Genomic DNA, 21,047 nt, shown 5'->3' on the forward strand with positions numbered 1-21,047 from the left:
CTACTTGAAATATTTGTGATACCCCCTCTGAAGAAGCTAATCAACCCTGAAGCTGAACTTAAAAAGCAAAGTGTGCAAAATATGCAGCCTGCCGAGAGATCTTAGATCACCCAAGACGTGACACGACACAACAGCCGAAGGCTAAAAAGTCTGTTTGCAAAAAAGGAGTCATCTCCCAGTGTGACATCAGCATTGTAGGATTAAATATGGATTTCTTTTCTCACCCTCGCAGAAAGTCTAGCATTCATTAGCACCAGCTGCCCTGTAGCATCACACTTGCAGTTCCCCAGGGGACGATAAGGACCCGCTTTATCTCTCCCTGCAGACCTGTAGCTGTGGGTAGGAGGGCTCAGCAGGTTGACTCGCTCTGCTGCTCTGACAGGCAGCAGTAAATTTTCTTAAAACATCCTTGCTCGCCTTCTTGTGAATTTTATGTTTTTTCCTCGTAGATGCAGTAATTCTGGTTTTGATGGCACAAGCTTTTCTTCCTGAACACTGTTGATGCATTTGAGCTGAAGGGTTATTTCTAAAAATATCTTTATTTGAGCTTTGTATCAGTTGGTAATGTTTTTATACTCGCTCCTATTCCCAGAGTTAGTTAATTATTCATAGATGTGAATAAGTAAGTTGAGTCCTTATTATAAAAGTTAAAAATCTATGCACTCCTTCAAATATTCCAAAGCCATCCAGCGGCCCCATTGGAGCCTTTCTGGACCCCCGGCCTTATGTTTGAAAACCCGGTCTTGACCTTTTGCCATGAGTAGCTATAATAGACTGTATATAAAAGATGGGAGTAGCCCCTATAAGTTCAATTGTTGGTATGGTTTGTAGCTGCAGAGGTTGAGGCTTGGCTTTACATTTTAACATTAAAACACCAAGAATTTTAAAATGAATAACCTTGTCTCTTTGCATAAGCACCAAGGGTTAGTTTGTTTAGCAACAGTGAAATATACCATCAATAGAAGGTATAAAGGAAGGTAATGTCACAGCATTTACTTAACCCTTTAAAACCGGTCAGAGCGGGCACGCTCTGTTTTGCGTAACTATTTTTAAATCCTGGTAGCTCTGCAACCACGTGAGCTAGCGCAATAATTTTTTTTTGCATATGAAACCGGAGGAGTTGTACTTACATCTTATGCCATCAGCTTGTCCTCGGTCACAGTTTCCTTCCACATACAGCTTTGCAAAAACTGCATAAAAAGCACTTGCAGCAACAAAAACATAATATTCCAGAAACACACTTTGCCGATCCGATCAGCAGTTCATAACACTTCCTACATTGGATTAGACGTCAGCGCAAACTATCGCATGTCCCATGACCTGCCTGAAACCGGAAGTGACGTCATTTTCGCGGAAATGTAGTTTTTTACCATCCGGGGCTCAATGAGCCTATACTGGTGTTTTTAAAAGTCATGTTTGACTTTATGACTTTCTGTGTCGTTACTGGGAAGCTTAGGACTCATATTGCACTGCTGGAAATAGTTTATTTTGATGCATATGCTGCTTTTTTGCAAATTTGCATTATAATATTTATTTTCGTTTTTCCTGCAGTGTATAAAAATTGGTGTATTTCAAAAATAAAACTATGAAGGCACTCAAAATAAATTTCCTGTGGTAGGAAACTATTTGTTGCAACTTTTTTGTATTTGCAGTTTTGAGGGATAAGCCTCTTAAATTTCTCTAACTAGAAATATATGTTAAAAAAACAAAAACGATTTAATTTTTTTGTACTTTATTGCACTTTTTTGCAAAGTATGTAATTACTATGCACTTAATGCATACATATTATTAAAATCTAGGCTGTAATGGTTGTATTGATGTATAGCAACTTGAAATGCTCCCAAAAATGGCTCCACAGCATGTAAAAATATGATATAAGCTCTGGCGGACTTGGTTCTATGGTGGGTCTTAAAGGGTTAAAGCATTGATTCCTTATGGCCTCTATACTCATTATTTTTTTCCCTTTATAACAGTGATGATCCTGCTCATGCTTTCCCTGCGGACCCATCGTAAGAAGCCCTACCTGTGTGACGAGGAGGAGAACGTGCATGAGAACATCGTGCGCTATGACGATGAAGGCGGTGGCGAGGAAGACACTGAGGCCTTCGACATCGCCGCCATGTGGAACCCTCGTGAGGCGCACCACCATCTGGGCAAGATGAGACAGGACATGCTGCCGGAGATCGAAAGCCTGTCCCGATACGTCCCTCAGGCATGCGTCATGGGCGGCGGCAGCGGGGACAGCAATGTTCACGGATACGTGCTGGCGAAGCTCCTGGAAGCCGACATGGACCCGTGCGCCCCGCCTTACGACTCCCTGCAGACGTACGCTTACGAGGGGGAAGGCTCTGTCGCGGAGTCCCTCAGCTCGTTGCAATCTGGAGCCTCAAACACCGACCACGAGTACGACTACCTGAACGACTGGGGGCCTCGCTTTAAAAAACTTGCTGAGATGTACGGCGTGCTGGAGACAAACAGTCCTCCACTGTGGTAGGACGACGGGGCCTTTTCCTTTACAAACGGACGTATAAAAAGATTTTTTTTTTTAAAAAAGAGACAGAAACAACCAAGAAGTGACAACGACAAAGCTGAGATGTGCTCACGGCCACATCCATGACTGTTAGAAATCAAAATCCTGCCGAAGCCTCTATTCTCCACAGCCTTGAAGGCCTGCAGCAGGTTTTAAAGCTACCCCAGAGACGGGCTTCAGAGGCAGGCCCAATCTGGCAGCCTCTTGGGGGCCAAGCTGAGGAACGGCTTCAAAGCACACACCAACTTCAACTGCCTGACCCAGCCACAGGCAGAGCCCCTTCGATTCAAGACGCCGAGCAATTGATGCCAGAGATGAAAACAAGACAGCGGGACTAACTTACTCTGAATAAGCTGATCCACTGTTCTGGGCTCGAAGAATCAAAGCGAGGAGTCGTTGCTGCAGTCGTGTTTTTGTTCCATCCGTGGCAGGTCTTAATTTATTTCTTTGTTCCACTTGCTGTATTTATATGTTCTGCTAAGTTATTTGGGTCCTTCAAGCCGAGACTGTACTTTAAGCCTCTGCCGTGCGAGGAAATCTTCAAAGATCACGCATACGTTGTAACATACATGATGTAACTGCCTTTGTTTTCAATCCGTGTGAGAAGCTGCATCTCTAAATGTCACATGACGTGCTGCGGAGACGGCGATGTCGTAGTCCCATGTGGGGTTTCAGAGTTAATATGTTTACTGTATTATTGTTTTTGTACCATTTTTAAGCTCTTTGTATTGTAACTCCAAAACATAAAGCAGGTATCCATTCATTAGGATGAGAGGGAAGCATTTTATTAAAAAAGTTAAATAAAATCTTGGATTTGTCTTAGTGGATGTTTAAATCTCATCTGAGACATGCGGCACAGCGAAAAGGACTACACGTGGACAAACGCCCGACCGAGTCGCCTTTCATTTTGGATCCACCGCCGTGCCAGCCGGAGTCTGGTGGCAACGAGGCTTGATCTGTCCTGTTAGAGATACCGTGTTGCTTTTCTGTCCCCACACAAATGTGGCTTAATCCTCCAATCCTGTGGACTACAGAGACATTGAGAACCTGCATCAAGTGCCAACTGTAAAAAGGACAAATGAAAGACATTTTAGAAGAAGGAAAGAATAAAAAAAAAAACGCAAATCACACACAAACACCAAAAGGATTTTCCAAACTGGGAGAGATGTGGAGGTAGATTTTGATAATACAATTGGATGGAGTTTACTTGAAATCTATGTTGTGAGTCATGCTACAGTAAGTGGTATGTGAATGTAGATATATTTTGTATTCTTGGTAATAAAAAGTCAAAAATGGGTGTTGCCTGCCTTCTGGTCTTCATGTTTCTTTGTTTTTGTGCACTGAGGCTCAGTAGGTAATTCTGACTTGCACAATCTCCCATTATGCAGTGCAATTCAATTCAATTCAATTCAATTCAATTTTATTTATATAGCGCCAAATCACAACAAAAGTCGCCTCAAGGCGCTTCATAGATACAGAGAAAAACCCAACAATCATATGACCCCCTATGAGCAAGCACTTTGGCGACAGTGGGAAGGAAAAACTCCCTTTTAACAGGAAGAAACCTCCGGCAGAACCAGGCTCAGGGAGGGGCGGGGCCATCTGCTGTGATTGGTTGGGGTGAGAGAAGGGCAGTGCAGAGTCCAATAAATGAAGAGTTGCATGACTAAAGGCAAAACGTTCTGTCTAGTCTCTGCAAGGTCTGGTCTGGACTCTTCCATGTGCACATTTGAAAAGAAAACCTGTGGAACAAACAAGCGTCAGCTGATCTTTCATGAGTCTCTAAAAAAACGGTGGAAGTATCCATCATGATGTCATTCACTGGTGTGTCAAGTCCCATTCTGAACATCTGACATCACCATCTTAGCTATTTTAAAAGGGGCGTGTCAAATGATGGGTGTTTTTTTTCTCCTAAATATCCCACTTTTTTCACAAAGTTGCCTGCGTCTTCCTTGGGAAATTGCCACTCTTCTCATTTTCTAGTCGGGTTCAAATTTTGAGGGAGGGGGTTTTTGCATCCTCGTACATTTTCAATGTTTTCCTTGTATATTTGTCAGTTTTTGCATCAAATGCTTTTGCTGCTTTCTTCTTGTTGTCATTTGCTTCCATCACTATAAAGTTGCCACATTTTTGTATCATAATTTGAAGGGTTTTGTTCTCATAAAGTTGCAGTTGTTTTCCTCACATATTTTTCTCTTCCTTTAAAGTCACTTTTTTTTCCTCTCATAATTTGACATAAAGTTTTTTTTCTTGTAAATCCATCACTCCATTGTCCAGCAGTGGCTGAGTGGGGTCATTTAGGATTTAAGCTATATTTCTGTGTACTATTGTGAAATTAATTGCAAAAATCTTTTACTAAATCAGTCTTTTTTTCCCTACAACTATTTTTGTATTGTTCTAATTTGTAATCACTATATTTTCACGGCCAAGAAAGCTAGAATCAATTTCAGAGATACCCTTAAATAAAACTAAAGCAGGCATGCAGGACAGGCTACTTTAAGGCATTTCAAGGGCCCAATGTTTGAGGCCCAATTACCCTCTGATGCTGATCTCTGTGACTGTTTGATTGAACAAACAGTTGGTAACTTTTGGAGGAAGGTCCACTTTCAGTCAAGTTTGGTATAAAGATCTAGCGGAATGCTGAAAACTCTCTTTAGTATAAAAATGATTAAAAGCTATAATTAATTAAATTACAACAATTTAGATAGTAGAGGTAGTATAGTATAAATACAAATAGAGACATTTGAAAGCATATTAGAGCATAGTAAATGAATTTGAATTTTGAATTTTTGAATTTAAATTTTTTTATTTCAGTCAACAACAACAGATTATAATTTTACATAAAAGTACTCAAACAGTAACCAAAAAAGGAATAGGCTGAAGCCTTATGGCTTATACTTATCCTATCCCTTACCCCCATAGAAATAATCAAATCCTTACCCAAGAAAATAAATAGCATTGATAAATAAGTTGTATAACAGTTTAAAAAGAAATCAATGACAAATCAAGAAATTAAATCAACACAAAAATTTTTTAACAAACCAAATTTCTATAACCTTGTATAATACTAATTTTTAAAATCTTCCCGAAGAATGACAAAGAAAAAAACATCTTCAGTTCATCATTAAGTCCATTCCATAATTTCACTCCCAAAACTGACACACATCTATACTTAACATTGGTTCTCACTTTAGGCATTTCAAACTTTTCCATCTCTTCGTTGAAACATACTTAAAATACAAATTGGAACATTCTTATTCATCACACGATATATCATTTCTAAAGTTTTAGAATATATAATGTCCATGAATTTTAACATAGATGATCCTACAAAAAACTGGTTGGTGGACTCCCAAATGACCCTGATGTGTAATTTTTGTCAATGAAATAGTTTGGTTGGTTGACAGTTAATGTACTAAAGAATCTGAGAAGGGACTTCCAATGAAAACTTTATAAACTGTGACATCATGCTGGAGTGCAGTGGCATTGTGGTTTCTGACCAGCCTCTCTTTCCTTGTGTTTTTCTGTAGTCATCTTTGCAGGTGTAGGTTCAATATCTGAGATCGTTAGGCCACCTGCAGACGGCTGCCTCCTTCCTCTATCACATATGTTGGGTCTGTGGGTTTCCCCTCTACAACATTTTTGCATACTTTCAATTCCAATTTAGCTTGAGATGACACACCGGGCAGCACGGTGGCAAGGTGGTTAGCATGTTAGTTTGCACGTTCTGCTCATGGTTCCAGGGTTCTGTCCGGTTCTTTCTGCCCAGGGTGTACCCCATCTCTTAGCCTATGGTAGCTGAGAAAGGCTCCAACCCCCATGACCATGATAAGGATAAGCAGAAGAGAAAAGACGGATGAATCCAGTCCACATCATAAATACGCTTGTGCCAGTGGTCAGAACAAAACTTGCAGGGAGCAATCTTTTTGTAAACATGCCCCGTGAAGCGACGACAACAGTGGAATGAGGAAGACAACAAAAAGTTCCTCTCTGAGCATCTTTGTCAGCGTAATTTGGAATAATAAACTGCTTCTTTGGGCGGCGAGGAGCATTATGCAGTCCCCCGAAGTGTGACAGAAGTGTGAGTCCCTGAGAAGATAAAGCAGCTATTTAAAGTTGCAATCATATGCTAAATTGTCCTCTAAAGTGTTGCTGCAGATGATTCGCTTTCCATTACAGTTTCTCTCAAAGTGCTTAATTTGCTTGACTTATTTTGTTTTGCAGCGATAATGCTCGGCACTGATTAAAAGCTCATCCCACACGCCGCCTGCTGTACCTGAGCCTCCAGCCTCAAAAATCATTCCATCTGATTGCTCTCACTGTAACGTTTACATGAACGAATGGAATATTTGCCAATGGGAAATCAATCAATTATAAACAAGAGGCTCCACTTAATTGCTAATGTCAATCAAAATGAAGAGAAAGGAGAAGCAAAACTAAAGAGGAGGGAGGAAGATGAAGGGAAATCAAGAAGTGGACGTTGAGAGAAAGGAGAAAGTGATAATCTACACCTCAAGATATTTTTCCACTACATTAAAATTTCCATTTGTGATGTCAAAACAAATAACAGAAATAACTGAAATCAGTGGCTCTGGCTTACCTGCTGGGTGGCACTCAACAGTGAAATTGCACGGCAGATGAGCCTGCAATATTTCTCAGATTTGAATTTAAACTTGAATGAATTCATATCCTCTTCACACGGAGCAGAATGCTTCAATTACACAGCGGGGGTTTTCTCTAATTTCAGCACTCAACAAAGAGTTTCCAAATCTTTTGTTCTTTCCCTATCTTGCATCATATCTCTGCTTCAAAATAAGTGTTTTAAACTACCGCGACAATCCACTGCAGACTTTGAGGTAGTGGCTAAATAGCTGCCGCATACAGAAATAATTAGCAAGCATTGAAAGTGGATGAAAAAATGTAAACAACACCAAATCGAGGTTATAACTCTAATACGCAAAAGCTACTCAAGATTCAGATTTCATGACAGAAACAGACATTTGTGGCAAAAATAATAACAGATTATTAAGGAGGAGTGGTGAATTGACAGGAAAAAAATTCAAAATTTTCTCTTTTGTTTTTTTATTTGAGAAAAAGTGGCAAACATATAGAAATAAAGTAATAAATTTACTGTCTAGTAAAGCTAGCTACTCTATAATAATAATGGATTGGATTTATATAGCGCATTTCAAGGCACCCAAAGCGCTTTACAATGCCACTATTCATTCACTCTCACATTCACACACTGGTGGAGGCAGCTACAGTTGTAGCCACAGCTGCCCTGGGACAGACTGACAGAAGCGAGGCTGCCATATTGCGCCATCGGCCCCTCTGGCCAACACCAGCAGGCGGTAGGGTAAAGTGTCTTGCCCAAGGACACAACGACCAGGACAGAGAACCCCGGGGATCGAACCGGCGACCTTCCGGTTACAGATACACTTCCCAACCCCCTGAGCCACGGTCGCCCCTATTACCACACAACTTGTCAAAATCCAATCACTTCTGGCGTCAAGAATTTAAGAAAACAATCACATCTATCAGAGGTTATGGGGTTTTGTAAATTCTGGCGTGTATTTTCAAAGACAAGAAGGACGCTCCATCACTTCTCACTATAAATATGCAGTCAAAAACATCTGTCAGCACATAAAACTCATGTCTTCCAGTCTCTTTCCTCCTCAGTGCCCTCCTCTACACTTTGCCTTGTTCTGCAGCATAAATTAAACTAACAATCCCTCCAGCCTCTCCCATTCACAGGCCGCCTCCTCCTTCCCATTTGCCCCACTGCCAACCTCTCCCAAGGCCATTTCCAGGCCGAAGCCATGCCATCCGAAAGACACTGAGGGGGTAATTTGTCTTAAGCTCCACTGCTCTTTCTAACAGACTCAAACGGTGGAAGATAATAAGACGGCTTCCAGCTCTAATCCTGCCGAGGGTAAACTGCAGCAGACCCACTGAATCATCCCCTATTGCAAAGTTTTAAAAAAACCCACCACACACACACACAGACACACACACACACACACACACACACACACACACACACACACACACACACACACACACACACTACGCTCTGCTGGAAATTAAGGGGCGGAAAGAAAGGCAAACTCCAGGCCCCTGGAGAGAAAAGCAGGTCCGACCCATTTGACATGTAGAGTCAGAGAGCGAAACATATACAGACCCAATCGCTGCCGGGCTGCCTCCCTCTGATCCCCTTATCTCTGCATCTCCACCTCCTTTATTCTCCCACAAGTTCAACTCGTAATCTTTCTTTCGCTCAAAAGCCCTACATGTTTTCCATTACCTTTTTTTCTCCCCCTCTTTCTACATCTTTGTCTCCCTTCCTCAGCCCAGCGATGGGTTATTTCCACTTTATCTCTTTAAGCTGCAGCAGAACATGAGCTTTTGCCGTCAGGGTGTTTTGCTCCTGAGCGGCACATCATCGCCGTCTCAGAGGTTTAGAGGAACTTCACACTCAGCTGAGGATGCTTGCACATAGTTTTACTTCCAAGCAACAACCTGCTGATTCCTCGTAGCTTTTATTTTTCTAGCTGTTTTTCTCACATTAAGTTTGTGGAGTTTATTGGCCATTACCACAGGGCCCGCTCCCACCTTCACATAGACAGCTACATTAACTTTAACATTTAGCATGTTGCTGGTGAACCATGCAGGACTAAATCACGTGCTAAATAAGTACGGTTTGGGGAACCAAATGTTTCTCACCCTATGATGGCATCCAGTGAGGTAAATGTGAACTAAACCCTGCTGCTGGCCTGGGGCTTGCACCAAATTGGGTGAACGTACTTCAACATATTCAGGATCTATTTATCCAGCTTCATTTATCCAATCAGTCGAAATCAGGCTGAGCATAAAGGTCGTTACCCCAACGTTCATCAATCTAGCTACCCGTATGTTTACATGAAAAAGTAGCCACAGGAGCAGCTGACCAACTGGAAACATCTAGCAAACATTTAACACCAGGTGACCCTGTATCCTCCCTTAGTTATGCTGCAATAGACGTAGGCTGCCGGGGGATTCCCATGATGCATTGAGTTTTTCCTTTCCAGTCACCTTTCTCACTCACTATGTATTAATAGACTTCTCTGCATTGAATCATATCTGTTATTAATCTCTGTCTCTCTTCCACAGCATGTCTTTATCCTGTCTTCCTTCTCTCTCCCCAACCAATCACAGCAGATGGCCCCGCCCCTCCCTGAGCCTGGTTCTGCCGGAGGTTTCTTCCTGTTAAAAGGGAGTTTTTCCTTCCCACTGTCGCCAAAGTGCTTGCTCATAGGGGGTCATATGATTGTTGGGTTTTTTTCTGTATCTATGAAGCGCCTTGAGGCGACTTTTGTTGTGATTTGGCGCTATATAAATAAAATTGAATTGAATTGAATTTAATACAACATAATATAAGTAAAAGCAACACAGCTGCTGCAGTCTGAATGTCTTTGAGAAGAATATTAAGTGCTGTTTAAATATGTGTGACCTTTAAGCACTTGTCAGTTAAGACTGGAAAAAAAGCTACGATATCAATAAAGTTGAGACTATTTGAAGCCAAACAAGAAATCTATCCACCCACATTGGCAGCAGGCTAAAGCACAGTATTCCAGACGTTTTTCTCCCAGCAATACTTTCTAGTTCCTTGTGGGAGGTCCTGAGGTGTTCACAGGTCAGATGATATATGCATACATATAATTTCTCCAGCGCATTCTGGGTCTACTTCAGGGATTCCTCGGAGCAGAGTATCCCTGCAAAACCTCTGAAGGGAGACAAGTGCCACTTAGTCTTCCTGTCATTTTCCCAGATCTCATAACCACGGATGAAGGTTGGAATGTAGATGGATTTCACCTTTCAGATCATCTGTCATTTTAGCATGACAGTCTGGTACAATGCCTGCATTAGTGCTTCAGTTTAGTTCACTGGTCTAAGACATACTCCACCTAAGATCCCAAGACCCTCAACCAGCAGAGAAAACTGAAGGTTCTGGTCTTTCCACAATCAGCTGCAAACTGTTCCAATGAATACTGAAGGGCGATGAAGCCAATAGAACCATATCATCTGCAAAAAAATCATGGATGCTAATTTGAAGTTCCCAAAGCAGAGACCCTCCTCATCCTGGATACAGCTTGAGATCCTGTCCATGAAAATCACAAACAGGATAGTGGAGACAGGGGAAAGCATGGTGGAGTCCAGCACCCACCCAGATACATGATACCAGAGGTGGGACCAAGTCATTGTTTTGCAAGTCTCAAGTAAGTCTCAAGTCTTTATCCTCAAGTCACAAGTCAAGTCTCAAGTAATGTCAGGCAAGTCAGAGTCGAGTCTCAAGTCACTGGTGTAAAAGTCCGAGTAAAGTCACAAGTCTGAAACTTTGAATTTCAAGTCCTTTCGAGTCTTTAAAAAAAAAAAAATGTTGTAGTTATATGCTAAATGTAAATATTAGACCATGTGATTTTTAAATCTCTGTTTTTCTCAACACATGACGAAATAGTGAACTTAGAAAATATACACAAATTGTGAAATTGCACCTCTATAAAAATGCAGCTCAATTAAACTTAGCTCCAAGAATAATTTTCACCGACAGTTCTGAGATAAGCTGCATGTTATTCTTGGATGCGCTTGTAGGACCGGCTTTAAAATAGCATGACAAAAATATCATACACATTAAAGATAGTTGACATCACAAAGTTAGATGAAGTCAGCTATCTCATTGTAGCAAAAGAGAAGCACCACCTTCCGTTCTTTATGCAACTTCAACTGTCGGACAAAGTTGAAGTTGTTCCATCTCTGTCTGTGATTCTCTGCTTGCATGTTTTGCTTGTTGCATTTCGTTTTTTTGTTGACTACTTCATAGTTTATGTACCTGAAAAAATTAACTCCTTGCAGCATTTTTGAGCGTTTTTTTTTCTTCTTAAAAAAAAAAAACTGGTTAATTTGATTGGCTGTGCTACAGCTCATGCACACATACGTACGGAGTGTGGTTGCAATAAATGAATGAATGAATTGAATTAATGGTGCACACTTTCTATATAATATGTGTGTTAAATTTTAGATTTGGGGTGAAATATCAAGTCTTTTCAAGTAAACTGGTTCAAGTCCAATTCAAGTCCCAGGTCACTGGTGTAAAAGTCCAAGTCAAGTCACAAGTCTTAGAACATTTTTTCAAGTCAAGTCTAAAGTCATAAAATTAATGACTCGAGTCTGACTCGAGTCCAAGTCATGTGACTTGAGTCCACACCTCTGCATGATACTGCCCTCACTTTAGTTATTTAAGGGTCTGACGGCCTTGTAGCAATGTGATCCCACAGTTCCCAGTTACAAATCCTCTCCAATGAACTTGGATTCAAGTGTTGGAACAATCGACCAGTAAAGGGTTTTTCCGAATCAATATCCTCCGATCTTTTAAGACATCCTGGTCTGGAGAAGTAAGCTTTGGTAGGAAGTGAAACACCTTAGTAATACTGAGATACCTCAATAAGGCAAAGCCTGCTTCATATTACAGGCCACTGGAGAACGTTTGTAAGTATTTTTGAATTTTAGAAAGTCTAGCCATACAACACCACTTCAAATACTCATTACATTAAAAGATACATTTTTAAAATAAGAATTTGTCTTTTGCTGGATGCTAGACTAAAGCCGTTATTGATTGAAACATCAGTCTGATAACACAAGCAGCTTTTTTAAGACCAGCTCAAAGTGAAAGGTTTAAGCTTTAGTGTTTTTTTGCATCTTAGAACTAAGTCGAAACCCTGAATTGTGTCCTGATTTGAGGAACATTAGGTTAGAGCAGCCAGACACTGTGGGAGCTGTTACAGAGTCGCCGATAGCAATGCCAGAAAATAATGCCAAATAATCTTAGGAGCTCCTCTTGTTGACGTAACCTCGAGAGAAGCACTGGGCCACAGCCAGTGAGAGCAGCAGGCTATACGAAACGCAGCTTTTACATGCATTTTCATTAATATTGTAAGACAAATAGTCACCAGTCCAACTTCTTTGTAGCTAAAGGAGCCATTAAGGGAATTGGGCACTTGACTATGAAGCCATCCATGGACCATTTTCCTAACCATTTATCCAACACGGGGTCACGAGGGCTTGGAATCAATCTCAACTGTCACTGGGCAAGAGATGAGTATGCCCTTTAACAAGCTACACCATTAAACGTACAAGTGCATCATATAAATATTTGCCGAATAAATTGTTATGTGTCAGGTAAAATCCCTCAGCCTTACAAACAATTCAATTCAATTCAATTCAATTTTATTTATATAGCGCCAAATCACAACAAAAGTCGCCTCACGGCACTTCATAGATACAGAGAAAAACCCAACAATCATATGACCCCCTATGAGCAAGCACTTTGGCGACAGTGGGAAGGAAAAACTCCCTTTTAACAGGAAGAAACCTCCGGCAGAACCAGGCTCAGGGAGGGGCGGGGCCATCTGCTGCGACCGGTTGGGGTGAGAGAAGGAAGACAGGATAAAGACATGCTGTGGAAGAGAGACAGAGGTTAATAACAGATATGATTCGATGCAGAGAGGTCTATTAATACATAGTGAGTGAGAAAGGTGACTGGAAAGGAAAAACTCAATGCATCATGGGAATCCCCGGCAGCCTACGTCTATTGCAGCATAACTAAGGGAGGATTCAGGGTCACCTGGTCCAGCCCTAACTATATGCTTTAGCAAAAAGGAAAGTTTGAAGCCTAATCTTGAAAGTAGAGATAGTGTCTGGTTGAGATGTCTAGTTCAGTGACTGGAATTAGTGGTGATTAGATCTAATAGTTAGCTAATAGCTCCAGCTCCGTGTGTCTGCAAGCTCTCACATTTTGCAAAATGTTTACCTTCATAGCAGACCAGTAACTTTAAGCCAAAATAGGGTGTAAATGTGCTTTTTTTATGCTGTTAGGATAGACATTTTCACATGGGAGTGTATAGGGATTAGCTCACTTCTGGAAGCAGCCTTAAGTGGCTATTAGAGAAACTTCACACTCGGCTGCAGACACTCGCACTAGCTTTACTTTCAAGCAACAATCTGCTTGATTCCTCTCAGCCTTGTTTTTTGTTCCTCTGGGTGTTTTTTCTCCCATTAGATTTTTGGTGTTTATTAGCCATTATTGCAGAGCCACCTCAAATCCTCCACGTAGATAGCCGGCGTCACAACATAAACATCTAACAGGTTGCTGCTGAATTATTTAGGATTAGATTGCATTTTAGCCTCTTGACAAACAAGCATGGGTTTAGGAACTGAAAGATGTTATCTTTCAAATCAAAATCCTCACTTTTTGATACTTATTAGACGAACTGCAGTTTTTGGCTTCTTTTTTTTTCCTGACAAGCATGTCTTTGAACCATGGGAGGAAACCCACACAGAAGGAAACCAACCAAACAGAAGTTCTGTATCCAGAACCTTTGAGCTGTGAGGCAAAGGTACTACCTACCGCACCACTGTGCTATCTGAAGCAGATACAAAGAAAACTAAACTTGAGACTTTCTGGGCTTTGTTGTTGCAGAAATAAAAGAATCGGAGGCCTCTTGGTGTGCCTGAAAATTGCAGTCGATATCAAAGTGCATATTGGATTAATCTGCAGTTCACATCAGCGAACTTCAGTTCACATTAGTTTCAGTTTGCTGCTCAAGGCCAATTTCTCTTACATTTATTACTTTTAATGATCAGAAGAAAGTGCTGCTCTCACAAAAACTCAGTGTTCAGGATCCATTCTCAGCTTAGAAGAAAATCTCTCTATGACAGTTTAGGACATGGGTCATGACTGGTTGTGCTGATCTAATAGACCCATCGCTAAATTATTTCTGCATAGAACATGAAGTGAATATTAAATAGATTTAAGACTCTATCAGCTGCTATGCTGGAAACCTACTGACATTTATTGTTGTCTAAATTTAAAACAAAAACAATATTAATATTTTAATCACTGTAAAAATATTTCACAACATTTTTTCCTGTTGATATCTGAATTAAGACCAGTTAATCTGTGTAAGAACATCATGAGCACACTGACATCTGCAAAAAGTTCCTGGACTAAAAGTGAAACCACTGGAGAAAACTCATGACCCTCTACGCTACCGAATAAGAATAAAAGTGGTACTAAATTATAGTCATCTCAGACACTTATGGCCAATTCATATTTTCTATCTTTGTCAATGTGACGTCAGCTTTCTTAAGTGCCCATGTCTGCATGCAGTCCAGAGTTAGTCACAATGAAGACAGCCTTCACATTCGGTGAAGTGGGTGAGCATGAGCCAGAATCATAAAACTGGACGTTCTCTCCATGCTCCACATGCACATCAAGGTGTTTCAGGAAAGTATGAAGCAAATTTGGTGCTAAACGTTTTTTTTAATGATAGTTCACGTCAAACAGCCAAACAAAGAATCTCTTCAAGTCACCATTGTGATTTATATTGAGGGAAATGTTGGTATGCACAGACCTAGGTTTTACTTTTCATTGGACGTAATCATGAAGTTGCAAGAAAGGCGTTACATAATGCAAATTTATCAGAAGTCATGGGGAGGGTGTCTTTTGACCAGCAGTGTCAAACAAAGGTCAGTGGGATCAAAATGCAGGACACCGAGGCAGGTGAAGTAACAAAAGCCAAGAAGGGTCAGATCATCGCAGAGAATGGAAACAAACAGTATGTAAAACCAAAGATGCAAAAGAACCAACCAGCCATCCATCTGTTTAGTCATGGGGCCGAAGTTTATCCCAGCTGTGATAGGGAAAGAGGCAAGATACACTCTGGAAAGGTCATCAGTCAATCACAGGGCTAAGACAGAGGCTACGTCCACACTAATGCGTTTTTGTTTGAAAACGCATCGTTTTCTCACGCAGATTTTTCTATGCATTTGCACCTTTCGTCCACACGTAAACGGTGTTTTCGGTCACTGAAAACTGGGATTTTTAAAAACTCCGGCCAGGGTGGATATTTTTGAAAACTCCGTTTTTGCATTTACGTGTGGACGAGAAAAACACAGCGTCAAAGGTGTGCGCCTTTTTTGACGTCACAGTGTGCGCCACGTTATTGTTTCAGTGAAATGAATTTCTACAATACTGTTACTGTTAATTGTTCTCTCTGCAGTGTTTAAATGCTTACATATACACACACAGTTACTGTCCCTCCACACATACGACTCGGTTCTGCTTCTATGCCCCAGCTTTGTTTCCTATTTCCCACCGAGGCTTCTAGACTTCTGATTGGCCAACATTTCTGCAAGGTTAGGAATATATCGCCACCTGTTGCTTTGGCATGTTCCTAGCAGCGTTTTCCTTCATTTCTGCCTTTACGTGTGGACGGGATTATTTTTTAAAACAAAAACGGAAAATCTCTGTTTTCAAAAATACCCGTGTACGTGTGGACGTAGCCCGAATCGTCTTGCGTTTCATGCATGCACAGAACTGGAACGTAAGCATTTTCGGCTGTTTCAATGTGGACACACAACTCTGTGAAAACGACTGAAAACGCTAGTGTGGACGCGGAGCGTTTTCAGACAAAAACGCCGTTTTTGTGTGGATGTGGCCAGCGAGACAGACCACATTCACACCTTTGGCTACACCTTACATGTTAAGACACAATAAAACTACAAAAAAAAAAAAAAAAAATCAAGACCTGTGACAATAAAGTTTTAGACCTGTGAGGACCTCACTGGGACATTTGAGGCGTGGCAGTCAGACCATTGTATTATGCACTTTGTTTTAGCCTTCCTGTTTGTTAACCGGCATTGGCACAAAAGAATCAGACTCCTCTGGTTATGCTAGAAAATATATTTTTTTGTTAATAATTTAGTTAATGACTTAATTGCCGGTGTCACGCAGGTAGAAAAGTTAATATTTTAGATTTTTGGACAATGACATGTATTTTCTGGAGCATCTTTGTGTGGTCTTTGTCATTTCAAAGAGCCTGTGAGAAATCAACCACCAAAATCTAATTCACTCTTCTTTTTGACACTAATTTACATGACTGGGAAATGAGAATGTGCATAGCTCCATAGTCTAGTGCATAACACGTTTTGCCTGGCAAGACTGATGGTTTGTTTTCCGACTGAGACATAAGCCCAAAGGCGACGTGTCAAACATCTGGTTGTGTAAAACTGCCAAATCAAGCCTGTTTAGCTATGTGCATCACAAGGGAGGAGAACAGAACAAAGAAAAAGAAAACGAGACAGCCACAAATCCAAAACCATTTGAAAATGGAAACCTGAGGAGTATTATTGAGTAAATGCTTGAACATTTGATTAAAGAAAAAGACAGGAAAAAAGGAAGCTGTACGGAGTGGACAGGTGAGTCATTAGCAGATAGAGAAGAAAACACAGACGAGACTAATCAGGTAGGATGGTTATTGGTTATCACGGAGAGAAAACTCAACAAAACTGATATAAATGACTTTCATGACAGTAAAAATGCTGAGTTTGGAGTGAGACTCGTGCCCGATGCCTCATCCACTACCAGAGGACAACTTGTGCAGAGCTGCTTTTAAGAAAAAGCACTTTTGTTGACTTTGGAATGAGGACAAATGAGTAATGTCAAACAAGCTCGAAGCTTAAACTCTGCATTAGGTCACTTGAATGTCACTGTATTTAGATAAAAACTCTTAAACATACATACAGAGGAGCCAAAACTGCCAAGCAGCATCAAAGCATCCGTCCCGCTTCCTGAATAAAAAAGGAGAGACAGCAGCAAAGTCCTCACACACAAGAATGTATAGGAAAGATGTCATGGATGGCGGCTATCCTCCAGGTAGAGATGAAACATGACAGAGGAAGTCATGCGTGTTGTTTTTTCCTTTATAAGATAAACTCATGACAGAAACAAGAATTTCACTCTGCACTTCAAACTGTTTTGATCCTGTAAGAGTGTTCGCTGCATTCGCCCCCGCCTGCTTTGCACGTTTTGCTATTAATGGTGCTGACAGACACCTTTCATCTTTGAGAGTCGTGGGAGGCGAGCCATGACCCAGGAGGTGTAGCTATCAAAGGCAATGATTAGAAGAAGCGATACTTCCTCTTTTCATTTTGCCTCGCAGTGTCCAGTTTGTTTGCTTCCATCATCCCTGTGGATCCACAAACAGGATCTGACAAATTGGACTTGGTACACAGTGTGCTGAGTATCTGGGACCTTCACAATGAATGCTTGTTTGTACAAAGAGGAACACAGCAAGAGGACTGGAAGGACTATGGAGTGTTTGTAAAGCTGGCCCCAAGACGATAAAGATGACGATCTTTTGGGCTGATTTGTTTACCGGCCGTCTTCCTTCTGTCTGATAGCGAAGATGAACCATTTGTGAATGTGACTTTCTTCAGAAAATATCAGCTTCTTTTTTAGCATTTCACTAACTCACCATCATAATTTGCTTTCTCTGTAGTTTCAGATTAGGACTTAAATAAATACTGCATGTGCAAATCACCAAACCTATCTTGCACTGGGACAACTGGGACAAATCTTCTGCCACCCACCCAAACTTTAATGACAGCTCTAAGCATTACGTGAGCCTGAGATGAAGTATTTCATTCTTTGTGTCTTCTGATTCACAGCTGTCTTGATGACATCTCCATCATTAGGCTCAAAAATAGGCCAGGATATAAAGAACAACCTTTGATTTTACTTCTTTAAATGAAAACATTTAATCAATTGTTCTTTTTTTTTTTATTATTATTATCTCTTTTATTGGGACAGCTGTTGAACATAACAGTAGTATGCTTTTTTACACTTTCTTTGCTGTCACATTTTAACTTATAATTGAAAAAGAAAGAAAGAAAGAAAAAGAAGAGAAAAGAAAAGAAGAAGAAGAAAAAAAAACTAGGGTTAGGAGGCAGCAGGGCAGGTAGGTTTACATAGTTTAATAGTTTAATTATTTATATAGCACATTTAATTACAACAAGGGCGTTGACCAAAGTGCTGTACAAGAATACAACATACCTAATAAAACAACTTAGGGTATTAAAAGCAAACACCAAATATGAATTAACAAATAACTCTCATGCTGTATTAAAAGCCAGTAAATAAAAATGTGTTTTAAGATAAGATTTAAAAAGATTGACAGTGGGAGCCTGTCTGATGTATTGGGGTAAATTATTCCACAGCTTGGGCGCTACGGCTGCAAATGCTCGATCACCTCTATGAACCAGCCTCGACCTTGCCTTACATAATACTCAGGGTTGTAACGTCATATACAAAATCACACCTCATATGCTTAACATAGTCTGTCCATTTAGACCATATTCCGTAGAAGGTATCCCTCTGAAGTTTAAGAGAAAATGACACTTTTTCCATCGTATAGATCTCTTGTACAGAATGTATCCAGTCTTCCATCGTTGGTGGTTCAGGCTTAAGCCATCTTCTCTTCTCTTCGTCTTCTGTCGTTGGAATTCAGTTTATCCACTGGTACATTGCACGAAAATATGGTCTCAAAAGTTGAAGGAAAAACAAATGAAAAAACATTTTGTAAATGATCATGGATTAGAGACCAATACTGGCGAATAACTTTACAGTCCCAAAAGATGTAGAAATGGTTAGCTCCGTCTCCCCCACATCTCCAACATTTATTAATCAATTGTTCTATTGTGATTTAATTTCTTAATATGTATTTTATGGTCTCTTAACATAAATAAAAAACAACAAACTTTTTTGTAAATACAGAAATCAGTGGAAACGTGTCACCTACAATCATGGGGGTTGAGCTGTATAACTTAAAAATTTATCTAAGGGAAAAGTGCCTAAAAATGCAGTTCCTCTAGTGGCCACTTGAAAGTGGCTCGTGGTGTAAAACACGGACTTAACTTCCAGGTCAAGGAGAAAATAAGCCAATAAGGAAATGCCTAAAACCTGCATTCACTCTGAAGGCCACCGGATAGGAACAAGACTTCTGGCCTTGTCCAGTCCAGTAATCACTGGTCAGAACCCACATATTTCCCAAGCATCCAGTGGTAGCATCAAATCCAATATGGTAGACAAGTCATGAGAAATGTGTGCATGACTTCACAAAAGAGGAGGATAAGCTGTAGTATATAACCAGATGCTCATTGGCTAATGACTTGTCAATCACAAGCTTTTAGGGGTTTTCTTTGGTTTAGTTTTTTTGCTTCTGTTTTTTTGGGAGCGTTTTGCAACCAACATGGTGACAGGGTAAACACTCAACTTGAAGCTTCAAAATGGGACAGCAGAAACCAGCGGGTGATGTCAAAGTAATTACCCCTACCTTCGACAAAGTGAGTCCTCATAAACTCCATTGTTAATGTGCCTCGTTTGAGCAGTAAAATAAACATAATCAAAGTTTCTGTTCTATTGTACATGGGATGGATTTTTGTGATAACTCAATCTGTATTTTATTGAGGCTCAAAGCCAGTGGCACAGCAGCTTTTTCTAGACAGCTGTGTAGACATAAGAAGCTTTTGCTTCTACTAATTCAAATCACTGAACCGGACGGTTTATTGATGGACTGTTTTGGTTCCTTCTGGAGCTTTTTAAACCTCTGCCACTAACTTAACTAACTAACCGTATACCTTCAGAATATTGAAATTCAAGCTTTAGAAATGTCCCCTCTATCCAAACCACTGTGTGAGCTCTCAAAATCTTTAAAGATAGTTTTTCTCTTTTTAAGAAAACTGCAACAGTAACACATTTAGTCTCTGTTGACTGTGCTTCAACATGGCATGGTTCCAATTTAAAAATGCAAGGTTGTAATCATTTTGCCCCTGACATTTTTTGTTGGAGTTGTTGTGTAAAAAACTGTAATGTTTATACTGTCAATTTAGTGAAATGCATCTTAGGTTTTAGACTATGGTGTAAACACAGGTTAACACAGCTTGAGGAAAATTACTATCTGTGTGGAAATGGAGCATAGACAGCAATTCTAGCATTACAGCCAATTTCAAAGCCAGTTCACATCAACAGATGATTCATCTGATTCCCTTCTGTGTATCCTGTTGAAAAATCTGATATGGGACAGGCAATGTAGGGTTCTTCAGCATAAGTTACTCCTGCCCCTGTAAGCTACTTTGCAACCCACCTCAACATGGGCTTTCATGCCTGACTTGATATCATGTAGACAGATTTGTCTGCATAAGACTTTTAAAGATGTTTTGACAGTGATAAAAGTTCTGGGTACTTTGTGGGCTTGCATAGCTCAAAGGTCATTAATTAAACACTTTAATTGGAACTACACATAAGCTGTTACACATGCAAAAACTGAATTATGATCATTTTACTTGAGAGCAACTAAAGCACCCAGAAGTTCTGTTTCATTTTGATCTGCAGGTTTTCATTTCAACTTGTCACATCAGCAGGTGATTCCTTGAAGAAGATTTGAAATTGAGGGTGTGCTAATCAGTGAAATCAGCAGTGGAGTCTTTGCCCTAAATTAAATCCTGCAGACTCTCAGTGGTGCATGGCTGTCCACCCCAGAGGCCAAAGCCACTGAGCACAGCAGGTTTGATATCAGTTGGCTGAAGAAAGATGGAAGACGTGCAACTAGTGTACTTTTGGTCACGCATGGATCTAATTCCAGCT

At 40.5% G+C, this 21,047-nt stretch overlaps 1 protein-coding gene across 2 annotated transcripts in view; it reads left to right on the top strand.

The window, feature by feature from the left end:
- LOC102782851 (cadherin-20-like) overlaps window positions 1-3,809 on the top strand; it is a 115,771-nt gene extending 111,962 nt beyond the window's left edge. For both annotated transcript variants that reach the window (XM_087846315.1, XM_006799199.3), the window contains one exon: window positions 1,974-3,809. In XM_087846315.1, the coding sequence (XP_087702441.1) occupies window positions 1,974-2,494 (521 nt within the window). In that variant the 3' untranslated portion in view covers window positions 2,495-3,809. The remainder of the gene's footprint in view (window positions 1-1,973) is intronic.
- Window positions 3,810-21,047: the final 17,238 nt, after the last annotated feature.

Source organism: Neolamprologus brichardi, chromosome 9, assembly GCF_056152115.1.
Source record: "Neolamprologus brichardi isolate AB-2024 chromosome 9, ASM5615211v1, whole genome shotgun sequence".
Lineage (NCBI taxonomy): Eukaryota > Metazoa > Chordata > Actinopteri > Cichliformes > Cichlidae > Neolamprologus > Neolamprologus brichardi.